The sequence below is a fragment of the Callospermophilus lateralis genome, chromosome 4 (genome assembly GCF_048772815.1).
Source record: "Callospermophilus lateralis isolate mCalLat2 chromosome 4, mCalLat2.hap1, whole genome shotgun sequence".
NCBI lineage: Eukaryota > Metazoa > Chordata > Mammalia > Rodentia > Sciuridae > Callospermophilus > Callospermophilus lateralis.
Window position 1 is genome coordinate 104,159,886 of NC_135308.1, and position 19,375 is coordinate 104,179,260.

The 19,375-nt window shown below is 32.2% G+C and overlaps 1 protein-coding gene across 4 annotated transcripts in view; it reads right to left on the minus strand.

Annotated features, from left to right (window-relative positions):
- Nucleotides 1-19,375, minus strand: part of Pus7l (pseudouridine synthase 7 like) — a 65,388-nt gene that overhangs the window by 44,363 nt on the left and 1,650 nt on the right. For 3 of the 4 annotated variants that reach the window (XM_076852776.1, XM_076852778.1, XM_076852775.1), the window contains exons 2-6: nt 16,977-17,899; nt 10,125-10,284; nt 8,221-8,413; nt 3,234-3,332; nt 129-210 (exon numbers count right to left, since the gene is read on the minus strand). In XM_076852776.1, the coding sequence (XP_076708891.1) occupies nt 129-210; nt 3,234-3,332; nt 8,221-8,413; nt 10,125-10,284; nt 16,977-17,883 (1,441 nt within the window). In that variant the 5' untranslated portion in view covers nt 17,884-17,899. The remainder of the gene's footprint in view (nt 1-128; nt 211-3,233; nt 3,333-8,220; nt 8,414-10,124; nt 10,285-16,976; nt 17,900-19,375) is intronic. The other variant, XM_076852779.1, reaches the window with a different exon arrangement.

The following is a 19,375-nucleotide window of genomic DNA, read 5'->3' on the forward strand; positions in this document are numbered from 1 at the left end:
ACACTGCCATCAGTACCATTTAAAATTTGGACCTCCTCTCTACAGAGGATTTCAGCTTAGAAAAACAAAAATACCATCTTATATTATATATCAGTATGGCTATGTATGGGATAAAGAAACTAACATACCAGTTTGAAGAAAATATTTCTTTGCTCTATTTACAGGATCATCCAAGTCTTCTGGTGTAAGAAATAATTTTATGGCCTTCACCTTGAAAAAATGAAGCAAAAAAATATATATTAAATGAAAATCTCAACTTACTTTTTTAAAAACAGATTTAAATTCTTGTACACCCTAGTAGGATAGGCATTTAATGAATGATATTTGATGCTATAATTTTCTCTGGAGGCTTTCAAAAGTTAATAGTCAATGTTAAATAAACCTCCAAAATGAACTAATTTTATATGTAGGTTTAAAACACTATAGACTGGGAAAAGTGCCCCCTCCCCCAGTCACTTCCGTAATTCTTCTTTTGTCATTCTTTTCCTAAATTGAGATGTGAACACAAGTATAAAGTAATGACATAAATATTCAATACACACAACAAAATAGGGAAGGAAGCAAGTACAGGGAAATGGCATGCCATTGATTTTATTTCATTTGTGTTCTCAATTCCCTGAATTTCTTGGTCTTAAAAATAACTGCCAAAATCTTAATGAAAAGATTCTCAATTTTAATATTTTATTTTAAATTTAAAAATGACATCTACTCAGTTCCTATATTTTATCACTGTCTCCAGTACTGAGATTTATTTGTAGTATATATCTTAGAGTAAAAAGGGATCTTAAAAGAGGTCATTCAACCCAATCTCCCACTCAAGCTTCTTTTATAGTATTCAATCATTCAAGAAAAAAAATCAAAGCTCAAATTTTTTTAAAAAGAGAGAGAGAGAGAGAGAGAGAGAGAGAGAATTTTTTAATATTTATTTTTTAGTTTTTTCGGCGTATATAACATCTTTATTTGTATGTGGTAGTGAGGATCAAACCCGGGCCACACGCATGCCAGGCGAGCGTACTACCGCTTGAGCCACATCCCCAGCCCCAAAAGCTCAAATTTTTTTTGGCATATGGAATCTAAACCACAATAAGGGGTTGGGGGAAGAAAGAAGTTCAGTACCTTAGATAAAGGGGAATGAAGAGAAGGATGGGGAAATAGGAATAGGAAAGATAGTGAAATGAATCTGACATAATTTTCCTGTGTACATATATGAAAAAAACATAAGTGACACCCACCATTGTGTACATCGACAGACTGGGGTCCTAATTAGAATAAGACATAAATGTGCATGTATAATTTTACCAACAGAGTCTACTATCATGTAAAGCTAAAAAGAATAGATTAAAAAAATTTTAAAGAATAAAGTGGTAAATAGGAAAATAAATATTTTAAAAAATGGAAAAGGAAAAGAGAACCAGAGCATTAAAAGTTCAATTGAACTTTTTAAAATATATATATTTAGTTTTTAGTTTGTAGGTGGACACAATATCTTTATTTTATTTTTATATGATGTTGAGGATCAAACCCAGCGCCCCGCACATGCCAGGCGAGTGCGCTACCACTTGAGCCACATCCCCAGCCCCTAAATATATTTTTGATAACTTTTTTTACTTTTTTTTTTTTTAATGTGGTGCTGAGGGTCGAACCCAGTGCCTCACTCATGCTAGGCAAAAGCTCTACCACTGAGCTATAGCCCCAGCCCCTCAACTGAACTTTTCAACAATCATCTGCTATGGGTCTGGCTTTCACAAAAGCTATATCCTTACTTCTCACAAAAATCTTGTGCTATACATGTTATCTCTATTTTACAGATAAGGAAACCTAGGCTTAGGAAAGTTAAATAGTCTCCCTATAGCAACACATTTGACAAATGGTGGAACTTAAGTAGAATGTATGCTGTATCTTTTAAATCCCAAACATCTCTTCTTTCATACAATAAAATTTCAAATATTTTGTGTTAATTTTCTCTTTAGAGTTTTCCAGACTGAAGCAATACCATTTGTTAAACATTTTTCATGAATATGGCTTCTGGACCACGCTTTAGGGTATCAGTTATTTTCTAGTTGTTAAAGTCCTTCCTAAAATGTGAGGCCCAGAACTGAATACAAATTTACAGATGTGGTATAAATATACTGCTGTTAGCCTTACTTCCATATATAAGATGATGTTTAATGCGCAATGCTTCTCAGAAGTTTTGCTGCTTTTCTCTTCCACTCAAAACATTAGAACACAAATGAGTGAGCATTACACCATCATATGAATAATCTTGTATTTGTTCAAATATACAATTTTTATTGTGCACTCCATTCCAATGTAAAAATATGTGAATATATAACATGTAATTATAAATATAAATATATATTAAAGTTACATATACAAATATATGTGTGCATACACACACAGACTTTTAACTGGTGAAATGCAGCTTCTTATTTGTGACACACATTTTTATTTTCATTTGAGACTAGTCAGATTTTGTTTGCAAATTTGTTGTTTCACTTTTAGTCTTTGGACTTTCTTTTATATGATTTGTGCGCTAGTCAGCTTTTTGTCGCTATGACCAAAATATCTAACAAGAACAACTTAGTTTCAGCTCACAATTTCAAAGGCTGTCTATGGTCAGCTAACTTCACTGCTTTGGATCCAGGGTGAAACAGAATGACATGGCGGCAGGGAGTGGCAGAGGAGTGCTGCTCTGCTCATGGTGGTCAAGAGGCAGAGAGAAAGGGGGAAGGGGCCACAGGGAAGTTGAACCATTTCAGGGAATACTCTTAGCTATGCCCCACCTGTCTATAGTTACCACCTAATCAGTCTGTTCAAATAAGGATAGACTGATTATGGTACAGCTTCACAATCCAATCACTTCCCCTCTGAATATTTCTGCATTAACACAGGAGCTTTTGGAGGACCCCTCATATCAAAACCATAGCAATCTGATACCTGATTTCTGTATGTATAGGGTATGTTTCCTTTAAATCTTCTATTCGGTTCACTAAGAATTGAAGGAGTGTTAATTCTTTGCCAAGTCTCAAATAAGTATTATTAAGGGACACCACATGTGGTTTGCTTCTTTATAACATAATATCAAGAAAACAGTAATTGTTTAATAAATGTTCAATAAATATAATCTATGTGTGTATAAGTGTTCAGAGGCTAAGGTTAAGAAAGCAAGGGGCTGGTTTATGTGATAAGTATAGATGACTCAATAGATAAGATTATATTTTCAAAATCCATACCATTTCATTCTTCAGCAAAGCCAATCCAATTTGGTCTGTATAAACTTTCCTTCCCTTCCCAAATCTCTGTGGTCCATAGTAATTCACAAAACCTTTATTCTATAAATACAAAAGAGTCAATAAATTCAAAATAAATAAACATAATCATTGCATCAAAAATTTACCATAATCAAATGTTTTTCATCATATTTATTTTTTAAAAATTCTGTAATCAGTAGTAATATGTACTCAGGGAGCAAATAACTAGAAAATTAAAAGCACATAAGACCAGTGGAAAAAGTTTAAAAAATATGTCAGCTTCCCATTCATAATACTGAGGATTTCCTAGGACATGCAATTTTCACTGTTAAAGTCAGGAAAGTTCAAAGAAAACTGAAATGATGTTGGTTACCTAACAATAGGATCTGATCTCACCCTTGGTTTCTTTCTTATTCTGAGACTCTTCTGCTGTTAGGAAATGTTAGGAACAAGAAATATTTCTTGGGGCTGGGGATGTGGCTCAAGCGGTAGCGCGCTCGCCTGGCATGCGTGCGGCCCGGGCTCGATCCTCAGCACCACATACAAACAAAGATGTTGTGTCCGCCGAAAACTAAAAAATAAATATTAAAAAATTCTCTCTCTCTCTCTCTGTTCCTCTCTCTTAAAAAAAAAGAAATATTTCTTTTCAAACCCCACAAGTCTTGACTCATTTATATATTCATTTATTATTTAGTTTGACTAGTTTCTTAAAAGCTGCGCCAACAAAAAGCCACGATGTCACTCCAGCACTACTCTAGCTTAAGCCAACATAGCACTTAGATTCCAGGGTGGAGCACAGAAATCACCTCTTGATGGAGGTGAATTTTGATGCCATGTTTCCAAACTGCCATAGTACTCAGAAGAAATAGAAAACAGTAATTTACTGCTCCAAAGTGTATGTATTCATCCAATAATTATTGTTGAGCAATAGCTCAAAGACTATTCAGTAAAACATGCTAAGATAATTTATTATCAATATGATACAAAAGGAACTCCATCTTTATGTCATGTACAAAATCAACTGTAGTAGATTAAGGACTCTACATTAAATCTCAGTTGAATATTTTTAATTATTTCAAATTTGAATAAACTAATATCAGACAATAACTTAGAATGACCAGGATAATTTCAACTTTCCCTCCAAATTACTTAAATATAATAAAAGGTTGATAGCAATCAGTTATTACTATCTAAAGAAAACTTTAAAGACTCCTTATTTTCAAGGCTACTCAACTCTCTTATTTGATCATGAGAATTAAAAGAAAGCTGACTATTGGAACATTGGGAATGGAACCACCATTTGATCCAGCTATCCCATTTCTTGGTCTATACCCAAAGGACTTAAAAACAGCATACTACAGGGACACAGCCACATCAATGTTTATAGTAGTACAATTCACAATAGGTAAACTGTGGAACCAAACTAGATGTCCTTCAGTAGATGAATGGATTAGAAAACTATGACATATATATATATATATATATATATATATATATATATATATATATATATATATACACATACACACAATGGAATATTATTTAGCAATAAAAGAGAATAAAATCATGGCATTTGCAGGTAAATGGATGGAGTTAGAGAAGATATTGCTAAGTGAAGTTAGCCAATCCTGAAAAAACAAATGCCAAATGTTTTCTCTGATATGAGAAGGCTGATTCATAGGGAAGGAGAGGGAACATGGGAGGAATAGTCCAACTCTAGATAGGGCAGAGGGGTGGGAGGGGAAGGGAAAGTGCATGGGGTTAGAAATGATGGTGGAAAGTGATGGTCATTATCATCCAAAGTACAGGTATAAAGACACGAATTGGTGTCAATATACTGTGTGTAAAATCAGAGATATGAAAAATTGTTCTCTGTATGTGTAATAAGAATTGCAATGCATTCCACTGTCATATATAAATAATAAATAAATAAATAAATAAACAAAATTTTAAAAAACATTAAATTTCACTTAGGTATATAAATTGAAAATCATTGTTGGTGCAATGTAACTCTCTTCGCCTTTCTAACTGTTTTAACAGTATTATCCTTTCTTAATATGTAAGAGAAATTGACAAGTTTATAATATTGTCTTTTTAAACCAAAGCCTTACGATTTGGGAAATAAATCCTGGAACATAACTTAATTAAAAAGAAGAAGAAGGAGGAGGAGGAGGAGGAAGAGGAGGGGAAGAAAAGCTGGCTGAGCCACTCTTCTGACAGAGGATATATAAAGACATCAAAAAACTTTACACCAAAAAATCAAATAGTCCAATTAATAAATGGACAAATGAATTAAACAGACAATTCTCAAAAGACAAAATATAAATGGCCAACAAATACATGAAAAAATGTTCAACATCATTAGCAATTAAAGAAATGCAATCAAAATTTTACTGAGATTTCATCTCACACAAATCAGAATGGTAGTCCAAGAATACAAATAATAGTAAATGCTGGAGAGGATGCAGAGAAAAGGAACACTTTTGCACTACTGGTGGGACTGTGAGTAAACTACTATAGAAATCAATAAGGAGGCTACTCAAAAGACTAGGTATGAAACCACCATATGACCCAGCTATACCACTCCGTGGTATTTATCCTGAAGAATTAAAGTCATCTTACTACAGTGATAACATGCATACCCATGTTTATAGCAGCATAATTCACAATAGCCAAACTATGAAACCAGCCCAGATATCCATCAATAGATGAATGGATCAAGAAAATGTGGTTTATATACTCAATATATAAATGTGGTTTATATACCCAATACGTTTTATTCAGCCATAAGGAAAAATGAAATTCTGGCATTTGCTGGAAAATGGATGTTAAGCAACATATGTGAAACTCAGAAGGTTAAAGATTGTTAAAGATTGTTTTCTCTCATATGCAGAAGCTAGAGAGGAAAAGGGAAAAGAAAGGTGGGAGTGGATCTCCTAAAATCAAAGGGAGGTCAGTAAAGGAAAGGGACCAGGGGATCACAGTTGGGAAAAGAGGAAAGTGCTGTGGAATGATATTGAACGAATTATGTTCGAGGATTATATTGTGTACATATATAAATATATAACAACAAATCTCATCAATACGGACAACTATAACACACCAGTAAAAAATGTAGAGCTAGGTATGGTGGTACATGCCTGTAATCTTAGCAGCTCAAGAGGCTGAGGGAGCAGAATCACAAGTTCAAACGCCAGCCTCGGAAAATTAGGGAGGCCCTAAGCAACTCAGTGAGACACTGTCTCAAACTAAAAAACAAAAAGGGCTATGATGTAGCTCAGTGGTTAAGTGTTCCTGGGTTTAATCTCTGGTACCAATAAAAAAAAAAAAAGCAAGTAAACTGGTTAAAGCTAAGATTACTTCTAATGGAAATTTTATAATATATAGTTGTATCTTCCTAAGTACCACTGGATGACTAGTAATAAATGTTATGGGAGTTCAGTGAATTCCCCGCCCCCTTTTTTAGAAGACACATCATTTTAGAAATAGTTTTTTAGGAAAAACAGAACTTTTAGATAGATCAGTCATGGAAAAGATAAAAAGTATAGAATATATAGTCAGAGAATTCCTATACCTATGTGACAGTGCTAAATTTAAACTCTTTAGTTGAAATATATTTTCCCAACTCTAAGGCAGCTAAAAATCATGCTTTGTTTGTTTTCCTATTAGAGAAATATAAAATTATGCAAAAAGATCTTTGTGGTCAGAACTTGGATCAGTGTCTTTCTATGTTAGCCACAGAGTAGAATTACTTAAAAAGCTGTTTAAAAATACCAATGCCAGGGTAAGAGAGAGGGAGCATGAGAGGAATAGATGAACTCTGGATAGGGCAGAGAGGTGGGAGGGGAAAGGAGGGGGCATGGGGTTAGAAATGATGGTGGAATATGATGGTCATTATTATTCAAAGTACATGTACGAACACACAAATTGGTGTGAATATACTTTATATAATCCAGAGATATGAAAATATTGTGCTCTATGTGTGTAATAAGAATTGTAATGCATTCCACTGTTATATATAAATAAAATATAATAGACATATAAAAAATAATAATAAAATATCCACATAAGAAAAAAAATACCAATGCCAAAGCCACGCCCCAAATGTTTTTATTTAATTGACTTAAAAGTAGAAATTGATTGCTGAAATTTTTTTAAAGTTCCCCAGTATGAGAACTACTCTCAATTAGGAGTTGGCAAACCACTAACCCATAGGTCACAGTTGGTTCAACACTCATTTTTAAAAATGAACTTCTATAGACATGTTCATTCAGTTATGTATTATCTATGACTGTTTCTACACAAGGCCAGTTGATTAGCTGCAATAAGAACCATATGCTTACAAAGCCAAAAATATTTATTACTGTCCCTTAATAGAAAAATTTGTGGATGCCCTAGTCTAGTTGATTAAAGACTGTGTTTGTATATGCATATTTAAATAACTGGCAGATGTCACTTAAAAACTTAAGTAATTTTTTACTATAAGACATAATAAAATGTGCATGATCTATATTTATATATTGAAGAAAATTTTAAATCAAATTAAAAAGAAAAAAATATTATGTACAATTTTGAAAAGTAATTAACTATTTAACAAAGATTTCTAAAAGAATTACTGAAAAACTTTTCCAAAAACTAAATAAATAAATTCCCCTGACAAAAATAATAAAGAAGATTCTAAAAAGAAAAAAGAAAATAAATAAATAAATAAATAAATCTCTTTTTAAGCAAGAGATTGTTCTCCTTTTTCTAAGGGATCTCCATATACTGTATTTTTAAAATTATATTTATGTTATTTTAATAAAACTGAATTAAGAACACAGAAAACAAGCCAAATAACCCTATCATTTTAAAAATAATTATGCACGTACATAAAAAGGTACAGAAGGTTCTGTTCTCACTTCAATGTAAAAAGAAGGACTATGAAGGTTTTCCTGTGATTCTCTATTTAAAAATTGAGTTTTCTTACCTTAACATTTTCTATCGCCTCAAAAATTCTCTCTCTCAAATTTGCAGAATCATTTATTTGATTTTGTAAATTTCTGACGACAATATCAAAGTGATTTCCTTTGAGCTGTCCAAGTCTAAGGGGCTTGCCAACAGATCGAATATTAAACACATTCATTCTTTTCTTTTCAATTTCTTTTTCAATATTTTTTAACCTGCAAATGATAAAGTATATAGACTTGGTTGAATCTTACATTTAAAAATTACTTTTATATAAGATTTGAAATGATAGTTGCCATGTAATTCATTATACCAGAATAATACTGATACAGTATTTTTTCTGGAACATTCTAAAGTTAATGTTATTTCAACAAGTAATATGCACTTGTCACTATTATACTAACAGAAGTAGTCCTATTTAGGAACTTGAACATGTATTACTAACTAATGCTATCACGGAGTACTTACGTAGGACTTCTGATTTCTCCTTAGTTCAAATGATAGGTGTTGATGATTCCCCTGATCTGGACTTTGCTCCTTTCCTTGTCAGTCCTTTTTCCCAAAATTATCAAGAAAAGCCACTAGCACAGAGAATTTTCCTGAAATTCTGTTTTGAACACTTCCTTATTCAAACTTTTGATTCTTACCCAACACCTAAAGTAGATCTCAGCTTTCTTAGAATGAATTTTAAGATTCTGAAGGAGCCAATGTAAATTTTCTTTTACCTTCATATTCTGTAGTCTTTATAAAATTATGTTTTATTAGGAAATTGTTTATTTTATTATCCCTCCAAATATATCTCTAGGTTTTTTGCATCTACTAAAATCCTGTTATTCTTGGAGAGTAATTAAAACCCCTTACCATGAGACAAATGAAAGCAAACTCTCTTGACAGGAACTAATAACATTTGTTTTCTTTGGTAGTTAAAAACTAGCTTTTTTCTCAAAGGCCCAAAATCTAAAGTCTTTCTTTCTTACTTATACTGTATTTCTTGACCACAAAAACAAAAACCACAACTTTTTATCTCTTATACAAGAAACTCGGAAGAATTTAGACAAGTCTACTTGTACATAGGTGAATACTTAAATATCTGATGAATAAGGATTAAAATATTAATAACACATCAAATTTGGCTGAATTTTGACCCAATGATTCAACTTTTCGATGTCGTCTTGAGGAAAGTATGCATGAGGTATAGATTTAAGTATAAAAATGTTAATCATAGTATTATTTATAATAAAAATATTGAAAGAATTCCTATTTCCAAAAATAGGTAACTGTTAATAAATCTGTATCACAGACATGATTTTAAAATATTTGATGACATAAATTTTCATATAATTTAATTATTTTATTTTGAAAAGTAAAATATAAATGGCATATGTAATATGATATTCATATATATAATAAATATATGTGTGCTATGAATTCATGGTAGAGTCTGAAAAATATCTTAAAAGAAATAAACCAAAATGTTTATGCTAGTTATTTCTTAGAATAATCAGTGATTTAATTTATTTTTTACTTTCTAAATGCATAATAAATTTTTTTTGCAATTACAAAAACTTTTAAAAACTTGATTAAGCTAATGGGAAGCTAATTAGAGTATTTTATACTTAACAAGGATTATCCTAAATAAGGATAATAAAGTTATGAAAGTATTAAAACAATTAGGAAAAAATTATTTATGACACTTTCCTGAATATAATACATATTTGAATATAGTACAGAATATTTAGAAACAATTTGGACAATTAAAAATTGTCACTTCTCAGTTTTATTCTAAAACTTCCAATATTTTCAATGGAAAATTGAGACAAAACTATGTAGAAGACAATTATATGTTTAATGCAGAGTATTCTGTTTGGTCTATAATAAATTAATTAATGTTGATAGGTTAATACACTTATAATAATACCTTATTACCTCTCTGGAGTCACTTTTCTCACAACCATTGCTTGATAGGTGATGGCTTTCTTGTCTTTAAGGCCTGCATAAGTAAAATCCGAAGGAATCACACCAAGTTTGATAGCTAAAAAACCAATTGCTTCAAACATCTCCAGATTTTCCTTTCGTAGGGTAAAAGCTGAAACACAAATTATCCCAGATTATTAAAAAAGTAGCTACCACATATCTATGACACTCTTACCAGATTACAGTTCAGGATAATAAAACAATTTAGATAAAGAACTTTTTTTAAAATTTTAATCGACACATAGTTATACATATTCATGGGTAACAGTGTAATATTAGATAAAGAACATTTTTAATTGAAATACAAAATCAGTATCATAGATTTCATCTGTTATTTTTTAAAAGGAGTTGACTTATTAATGGCCTACAAATTTAAAAAAAATAATCCAAATCCCTTAACCTTTCATTCATATCTAGCACAAATTTAGCTTTCCCATCTCCATATGTACCCCTTTCATTGTGTACCCTGTAATTCTGACACAGAGAACTTCTTTAATCCTTGGATAGACTAGAGCCTTCCACAGTTCTGTACTTTTGTATGCGTCTCTCTGTCTTAACACGTGTACCTTCCATATATTATTCGTCATACTTTTATTTGTTCTTCAGGATCTAATAACAGCAGCATCTCTTCCTCAAATTCTTTTCAAGTTCCAAGGTTAAATGCTCCCCCAAAATAGATTATTCTTATTTTATTAATTATTATATTCAATGACTGTAGTTCTAGGCTAGCAATCCAATTTAAATTTTATACAATAAGATTCATTGTAGGAGATTAAAGATTAGGGTTCAACATGTCATATATATTCCTGATAATCTTGGGGATATCATTAGGAAAGGTCAGCCATGTAAGAAGGAATCCCCAACTCATTTAAGATTAGCAGTTTGTTGCAAATTAGCCTAAGGAAATAAGCACTTTTTTTCTTTCTTTCCTTTTTTTTTTTTTTTGGTGCTCGGGATTAAACCCAGAGCCTTGTGCATGCAAGGCAAACACTCTACCAACTGAGCAATATTCCCAGTCACAGGAAAAAAGCACTTTTGTGTCCATAATTATTTGGAATTTCATATAACCATTTTAGAGAATCAAATCAATGATATTATTACATCTACGTATAAGTTTATATCCTTGAATTTAAGGCAATGAGACTTTTAGTTCCAATTTTAAATAATCGATTTAAATTTATCTTTCTACACTGAATCTTATTGAAGTAACACAACATGGGAACACTTACAAAAACTTAAATGTCACTAAATTTATAAGACATATAACTTTTTCTTATTTGTGAAAATGAAGCATTACAAAGAAAATCAATAATATTAAATTTTAAAATTTAGTTTCAGACTTCCACCTTGAAGCTATGTTGGAATCATGAATACCAGCCCATTGTAAACAATTAGAAAACTGAACAAAACATATAGAATAGCTGTTTTTGGAAACTGAATAACAGTGGTCACATGAGGTGAGTCCTGAAATGCTGCTGGTTTTCTACTTAGAAATATTTTCTGGACCACAATACATGGAGGTAGAATCCAGATAGAATAGTCTTGCTGAATTAAAAGGGTAAAGAGACTGGAGTTCAGGAAGGCTAAGTGAGCTGGAATTTACCCGGCAGAGTACCAGATAAGAAAGATTTCCAGAAATCAGAATAGGTAATCCCTTGAGTTCGTTGCTGATTAACAATTTGTATATATCTAGGGTTAAAGGCTATGTATTATTAATCTAATGTTGCATAACAAGTCACCCCAAACCTTAGTGGTTTACAACGTTGATATATCTCTCATGGTTACTCTGGGTCAGGAATTCAAGGGCATCTCAGTTGGGTGGATCTAGCTTAGGTCTCATGAAGTTCTAGTTAAATGTAGCTAGGGCTACCGTGACTTAAAAGCTTAAGAGGAACTGGAGAATCCATTTCTAAAGAGAATCACTCACATGGTGAGCAAGTGGGTGCTGGTTGTTGGTGAGAGGGCTTAGTTCCTCTAGAATGGATGGCTTCAGTATCTTATATTATAGTAGCTGGTTTTCCCCAGAGTAAGCAATTCAGGAAAAATGGACCAAAAGTATAATACTTTAAAGATCTAGCTTCAAAAGTCATATCATACACCACAATTACTGTCCTGTTCTATTGGTCACTCAGGCCAAACTGTGGCAACATTAGGAGGATTGGCACACTGAGAGCCATCATGAATGCTGAAACATAAAATCCATGCTCTGAATCATATTTAATGTTCCAATCCTATTCAAAATATACATATTTTCTACGGCCCCAAAGACTCATCCTATTACATCAGCTCAAATTCTAGGATCTACATCTACATCAAATTCAGAAATAAGGCACAAGTTGGGTATATTTTCTTTTGAATTTATATCCCCAAATACAACTTCTCTTAATATAAAGGATACAAAGAACTGTGAAAGAAAACATATCTGATTTTCACACACCTCGATATGTTGGGGCACACATGGCATAAGCACTCTGAATTCCACATTCAAACTGTAATTACGAAGAAGTCACTGATCCTTAGTAATTCCATGCTAGCTAAGTAAATGTTAGTAGTCCCTTTATTAGAATTTAGTACTATCAATGTCTAGGAATTTGTTAATGGCTCTTACATTTACCTCTGGTTCTTAGTTCTGGGAGGAAAAAAAGTATTTTTCCATAAATGTCTATTTGTAGCAAAGTAGTTTTCCCACACTAGTGACTGCCTTTGCAAGTTTGGGAGTTCAAATGCCTCTTTATTTAGTACTTCCTGTCTGACCCTTTAAAAGAACTGTATGGATCTTCTTTGGATTTATTCCCTTAGACAAAAGATACTCAAATTTATTAAGAAAAGACCTTTCCTACTTTGGGCTAAAGCTGCAGAGATATATTTCCCCTAAAAATCCTAGAACTACTGTTTAAACAGGAGTCCAAGAATTACACCTTTAGAATCCTTAGAAGGCCTCTGTCTGAACTACTCTCTAAAGCATTATTACAAATCTTTCTAAAATTTTAACAAAAGGATTGTATAATCACATCTAGATTTCCTTCTTAGAGCATGCTGTCTGGACCTTGCCTGGAAGCCATTTCTTAATTTAAACATCATGTGCGACTTGGAGTGATTGGAAATTTAAATATGTATGCATATAATTTGTTTGTTTGTTTGTTTTGGACACAGAATATCCAGTTCCTTTTTATATGTGATTGGTTTTCCATTAGAATTTTACCATAAGCAGTAAAAAGCCAGTTTACATTTCAACACTTGCCTGGAAATCTTTGTTTGAGCATTCCTTCAACAGACACATTTTTCGCTTTCCATTTTAACTGAAGATTAACACAATGTTAAATTTTCTGGCACTATATTACAAGGATTCCTTTTGTCTTGATTCTAACATTTTACTGTAAACTATCATAATAATCCCTTTTCATAATAGGGACATTCAAACTTCTGCCTAAGAATAGGTACCTACCAGTTTTAGGTTTTTATTATAGAAGCAAACATTTCTGGTACCAAAACCACTATTAACTTCTGAATATTGCACTAAAACTTAGTGACATAAAATAATAATAATCGTTTATCATCTGTTATGTACTGATTATATGTACACCCTCAAAGTTCATATGCTTAAGTCCCAAACACCAGTATGGCCAGTTTGGAGAAGGGGTCTCAAATGAAGTAATTAAAGTTAATGAGGTCATCATGGTGGAACCCTAGTACAATAGGTTTAGCATTTTTATAAGATACAACACAGCATTCTCATTCTCTTCCCTCAAAAGCACACAATGAAGGTCTGGGGTCATAGTTCAGTGGTAAAGCATTTGCTTAGAATGTGTGAGGCACTGGGTTCATTTCTCAGCATTGTATATAAATAAATAAAATAAAGGTCCATCAACAACTAAAAAATATTTAAAAAAAAACAACAACATGAAAAGGACATGTGAGAGAGAAGGTGCTGATCTGCAAACTAAGGAGAGAACCAGACTCTAATATTACTGCACCTTGATCTTTATCCTGGACTTCTTCTAGACGAGAGCTCTATAATGGTCACAGAGTAAAACCTACTGTAAATTTCCCTTTAAACTTAAAATGAAACCTCAAATGAATCTGCATAATACTTTTTACTTGACAAAACAAAGTTCAACTGCTTTAAAAAAAAGACAACACAATTCAGATACTCAACAATGCAATAGCACAATTTTGGGCCTCTAAAAAAAGTATTACACATGTGAAGAAGCATAAACACATGACCCATAACCCAAATAAAGATCTGTCCATGAAAGAGATGAAATTAGCAAACATTTTTAAGGCTCTATCAAAAATAGACTCAAAGATTAAAGGAAAGCAGAAACATAGTGAGGAAATTTAAGACCTACAAGTCAAATGAATCCTCTAGTGATGGAAAATAAATATCTAAAATGAAATTTTTATTGGATGCTTAAAGTCTTTTTTACTAGTATTTCAAAAAAGTGTCATTGAAAAATAGCAGAGCAATTTCTCAAAATATTAAACACAGAATTACCATATAACCTAATAATTCTACTGCTATGTATATACCCCAAAGAACTGAAAAGGCAACTTGAATATAACCATATTCATAGCAGCATAATTCACAATAGTCCAAAAGTAGAAGTGACCCTATCCATTGGAAAATGAATGAATGAACAGAATGTGTTATATACATACAATGGAATATTATTCAGCCTTAGAAAAGAAAGAAATTCTAACACACACCTCAATATGGATGAACCTTGAACACATTATGCTAAGTAACACAAACCTTCATTTAATAAGTATGGAGTGTCACCCTGGGAAGATGACAAAATTCTGGAGACAAATAGTGTTGATATTTGTGCAACAAAGAGAGTGCCCTTACCATTGAACTATACACTTAAAAATAATTAACATGGTTTTACCACAATTAAACAAATTTTAAGGATTTTTTTTAAAAAGGATCCAGGTTTTATAGAGATCTGGTTATTAAATATCTTTACCTTTTGATTCTCATAAAGCGTTGCCTAAGCAAAAATATGGAGTAGGCAAAACTTATTTTTGTCTCTTTCTTTGTTCTTGGGCTTGTAGGTATCCCAGTACCTTCATAATCATCCTCAGGCAAGCCATTAATTCTTCTTTTAATATATCCCTCCAACCATTCATAGCTTTACAAAATTTATTTAAATTAATATAAAAAGTTTCCATATTTGACTCATTAACTCAAATTAGTACTATTAGAATTTCAAGTAGTATTAAAAATAAGAATTCCTAGAGCTGTTTAAATCACTTAACAGCAATTGTTCTCCCTACATATAAAGTTAATATTGTTTTTCCTTCATAATAGACTAATCTGCTAATATTTATTGCATGCCTGATATGTCAAATTCTATGCTAGCAGCTTTATCTTGGGAAAGTCAGGTCATACAACTAGATAGAAATTACCAGGAGAGAAAAAGATGCTAACGTTTAAGTAATTATTATATACTAAATAATTTCATGAATTTCAATTAATCCTGAGAATATCATTGTAAGGTTTTACTATTATCTCATTTTTAAAGTACACTTAAAAGTTATGAATTGTGCCAGGCATGGTAGTGCACACCCTGTAATCACAGTGCTTTTGGAAGCTGAGACAAGAAGTTCTGAAATTTAAGGGCAACCGTGGTGGCATCTTAGCAAGACTCTGTTGCAAAATAAAAAATCAGAAAGGTTGGGGATATAGTTCAGTGATACAGCACCTTTGAGATCAATCTTCAATATTGAGGAGGGGGGAAAAAAAGATATAAATTGTTAGATAATTTGCTATATATTATTTCCATTTTCACATTTAAGGAACTTAAATCTTAAAGATATTTAAAATTTCATAAATATTTTTGTGAACTAGAGTCATAATAAAAAGTTAAATTCACATAACTCAAAAATCCAAACTCTTTTTCATTTACAACACAAAGTATATACATGGTACATAATCCTGTTTCTGTGCCACATTCAACCGTGCAAACTTGGGTTACTGGTCTTCTTTTAAATGATTCACTAAGTAAATTTGTAAAACATGACCATATGAAATACTTTCCATTCTTCGAACAGGACACAGACCAATTAAACTTTGTCAGCTAGAACTGTACAATGAGATTTCATCAATTTCATCCGTCCTAGGAATTCTATACATCTCCTAAAACAGTGATTCTAAAAATGTAGTCCCCAAACCAATAGATAAAGTATTATTGAAGGATTTGTAAAGTCCCCCTCCAACCCTTCTGAATCACAAACTGGAATGGGACTCAAAAATTCATTTTACCAAAAATTTTTGATGATTAAAATGCATGCCAAAATTTGAGCACATCCTAGAGAAAACTGACAGAGCCCAGTTTTAGGAGTCTTTACCATGGGTAGGGAAGTTTAATTGTTTTGGGTTATGGAGGATTCAACTTTTCCAAACATAGCAAACAAATTCTTCTTATCTCCAAAAACTTAATTTTAATTGATGTTCAAAATGTGAAATCAATATTGAGCACAAAGCAATGGTTTCAACATGATACAATTGAGGCTATGTTAACTATAAACATCTTTTTTTCCTTTTTTTTTATTGGTTGTTCAAAACATTACAAAGCTCTTGACATATCATATTTCATACTATAAACATCTTTATTATCCAAGTTTTCAGGCTAATTTTTATACTGATATAATTTGGAAGGATTCATCTTCCTTTAAGTAACAGACCAGTATATTTTTTCCCAGAATCTCTCTAGCCATGTCTACTCAACTCATTGAAGGTATTCAGCTTCCACATAATTTTAAATTTAAGTAAGATATTCCAAGACATGATTTATTAGTTACCTGTATATATCACTTTTCTTTCCTGACATTCAAGAAGAGACCTTTTCTTGTGCTTTGTTTTTTCCCGAAATCTTACTGTTATTACTACATTTGGATCGCCAGCACTGTAAGTCTGTTCAGGAAAAGATTTGGTCTCCACAAGGTTTCCAAATTTCTTATTGACAAAATGGTGGACAGCTTTTCTGTGGTCTTTGTTTGCATCAGGTTTAAAGGTAAATTTGGAATTTTCTTTCTTTGCATCCAAATACTTAAAAAAGTCAAGTGCTTCTTCTTCAGATACCAAATGGCAAAGTTCTTTATACTCAAGATTTGGTTTTATAACAATTTCACTGTTTTTTCCCACAGTTATTAAGAAAGGAAATTTCTGCCTAATAGCACTGTGTAAAATAGCCCTTTGGTTTTTGTCAAGGATCCTGCCTAATGAGAATTCAGGAGATGGCCCAATTAGCTCAGTTTCTGAATTCCATTTCTCTTTTACATCACAGGCAAACTGATTCAGTAATTCATTTGTTTTTTCATCTAAAAAGAAGTTTAATACATCAGCTTTTTCTTCTTCACACTTGGAAGTCCTATCACTGATGGTATCTTCTTTTTCTGAATTAGACTGATGATTTTGGTCACCATCAGAGCACCTAGACAAAGTATTAAGTTCTTGGTAACTTCCATCTTCAAAGGACAAATTTTGAAGATCTAATTTTGGCTTTTTGGCAAAATTATTCAGCTCAGGTATTTTATTAACTGCATTAATTGGTTCATCAACAGCTTTATTAACTAACTGTCCTTGTTCATCGATCTCAATAACAATAAAGTCACCAGGTGAGCTTTTTATAGTACCCTGAAATCCAACATGTTCATTGATGAAACACAAAGAACTAAACCTTATTCTATAATGTGTATCCTCTTCCATTCTTCAATAATAATGCCTACAAAAGAAACAAAGAGACAATTAGTTAATCAGAAAGAGAAGTTGTAGCTAACAAAAAAGGGAAAAGGTTTACAAGATGTACACAGATCTGTGTTCCTTTCAATCCTGAGTCCCCTTAGATAACATTAACAATTTATGACTATAAATCATGTGTATTTGACCCATTTTTGGTACAACTAGTGATTTATAAATTGATTCTTCATTCACTCTAGTCTTCTACCTCCTATCCAGAATTAAAAAGGATCAATTCCAAGCTTACAAAAAAAAAAATCATCTGTAGGTCCACAAAGAAAAGACAAGTACAATGATTTGTCCAATCCCACCTCTGGAGCCTAAAACTTTCAACTAATTCCAGAGAAATAGTGGCTAGATTTTTATATATTAGAAGTTAAAACAGGAGAGGGGAAAAGATTAAAAAAAAAAAAAAAAAAAGTCAAAACTGATAGCTTAACAAAGTTCTAAATGCCAACCTACTATGAGTTTACATTTCATGGGAGGTTTAGGTTAGTCCTGGTCTTTAAGCCTTCCCTAAAGCCCTCAATTAATATTGATATAAAAATGTAAGGTTGATTCAGAGAATAAATGTAATCATATCCTTGGCATCATAGACAAGAAACCCTTACAGGGTTTTTTTGAAGCAGTAGACAAGAGAATAGTTCTCTGAGAACACCTTCACTCAGTAATAAAATCCACTGCTACCATAACTTATGGAGCTGTTGGAAAGATAAATTGTCTAGGGGACTTAATACTCAGTTTGTGTTATTCATATTATGCAGATAATTTATCATCATCTGGACCTTCATCTCATCTCTAAAATATACTATACTAAACTGGACCAACTGAGCAAACCACTTCCCTTCTCAATCCTTTCCATTGTGCTACGCAGAAATCACAGCAAATTCTCTATATCCTAATTTCCTAATGAAGATATACATTTTCCTTAATTCTTTAGTTTCCTACACAGTCCCTTCTATTTCTTGCCCTTATTAAAACCTGGCTATTTCCCCAGGTCCCTTCTTCAATAGTCCTCTCAAGTAAAGTGGTTTTGTTGTTGTTGTTGTTGTTTGTTTGTTTTTTGTTTTTTTCCTACACTTATCTAGTTGAGGACCTGGAGATTATACTTTGTTTCCCACAGATCTTTCCCTATTATTTCTTCCCCTACCTCTAAAAATTTCAATTCCTTTGCAGATCATGCCATCAGGCATTATCCTCCACTGCCATCCTCTCTCTCCTGATGACTTTTCTTTATTCACTTAAAACTTCTGGTTCACAATATTCTTATCCAGCATTACATCATGATCATCTATATGGATAATCCATTTAATTCTTTGGTTTCTCGCTTCCTCAATTTCATCCTCAAGCTCTCACTTTATTTTTGTTATCCTTTCTTATGGTCATAACTTTGACTTTCTCACCAAAAAAAAAAAAAAAAAAAAAAATCTGCACAAACTGTAAGGATATGACTCCCTGATCA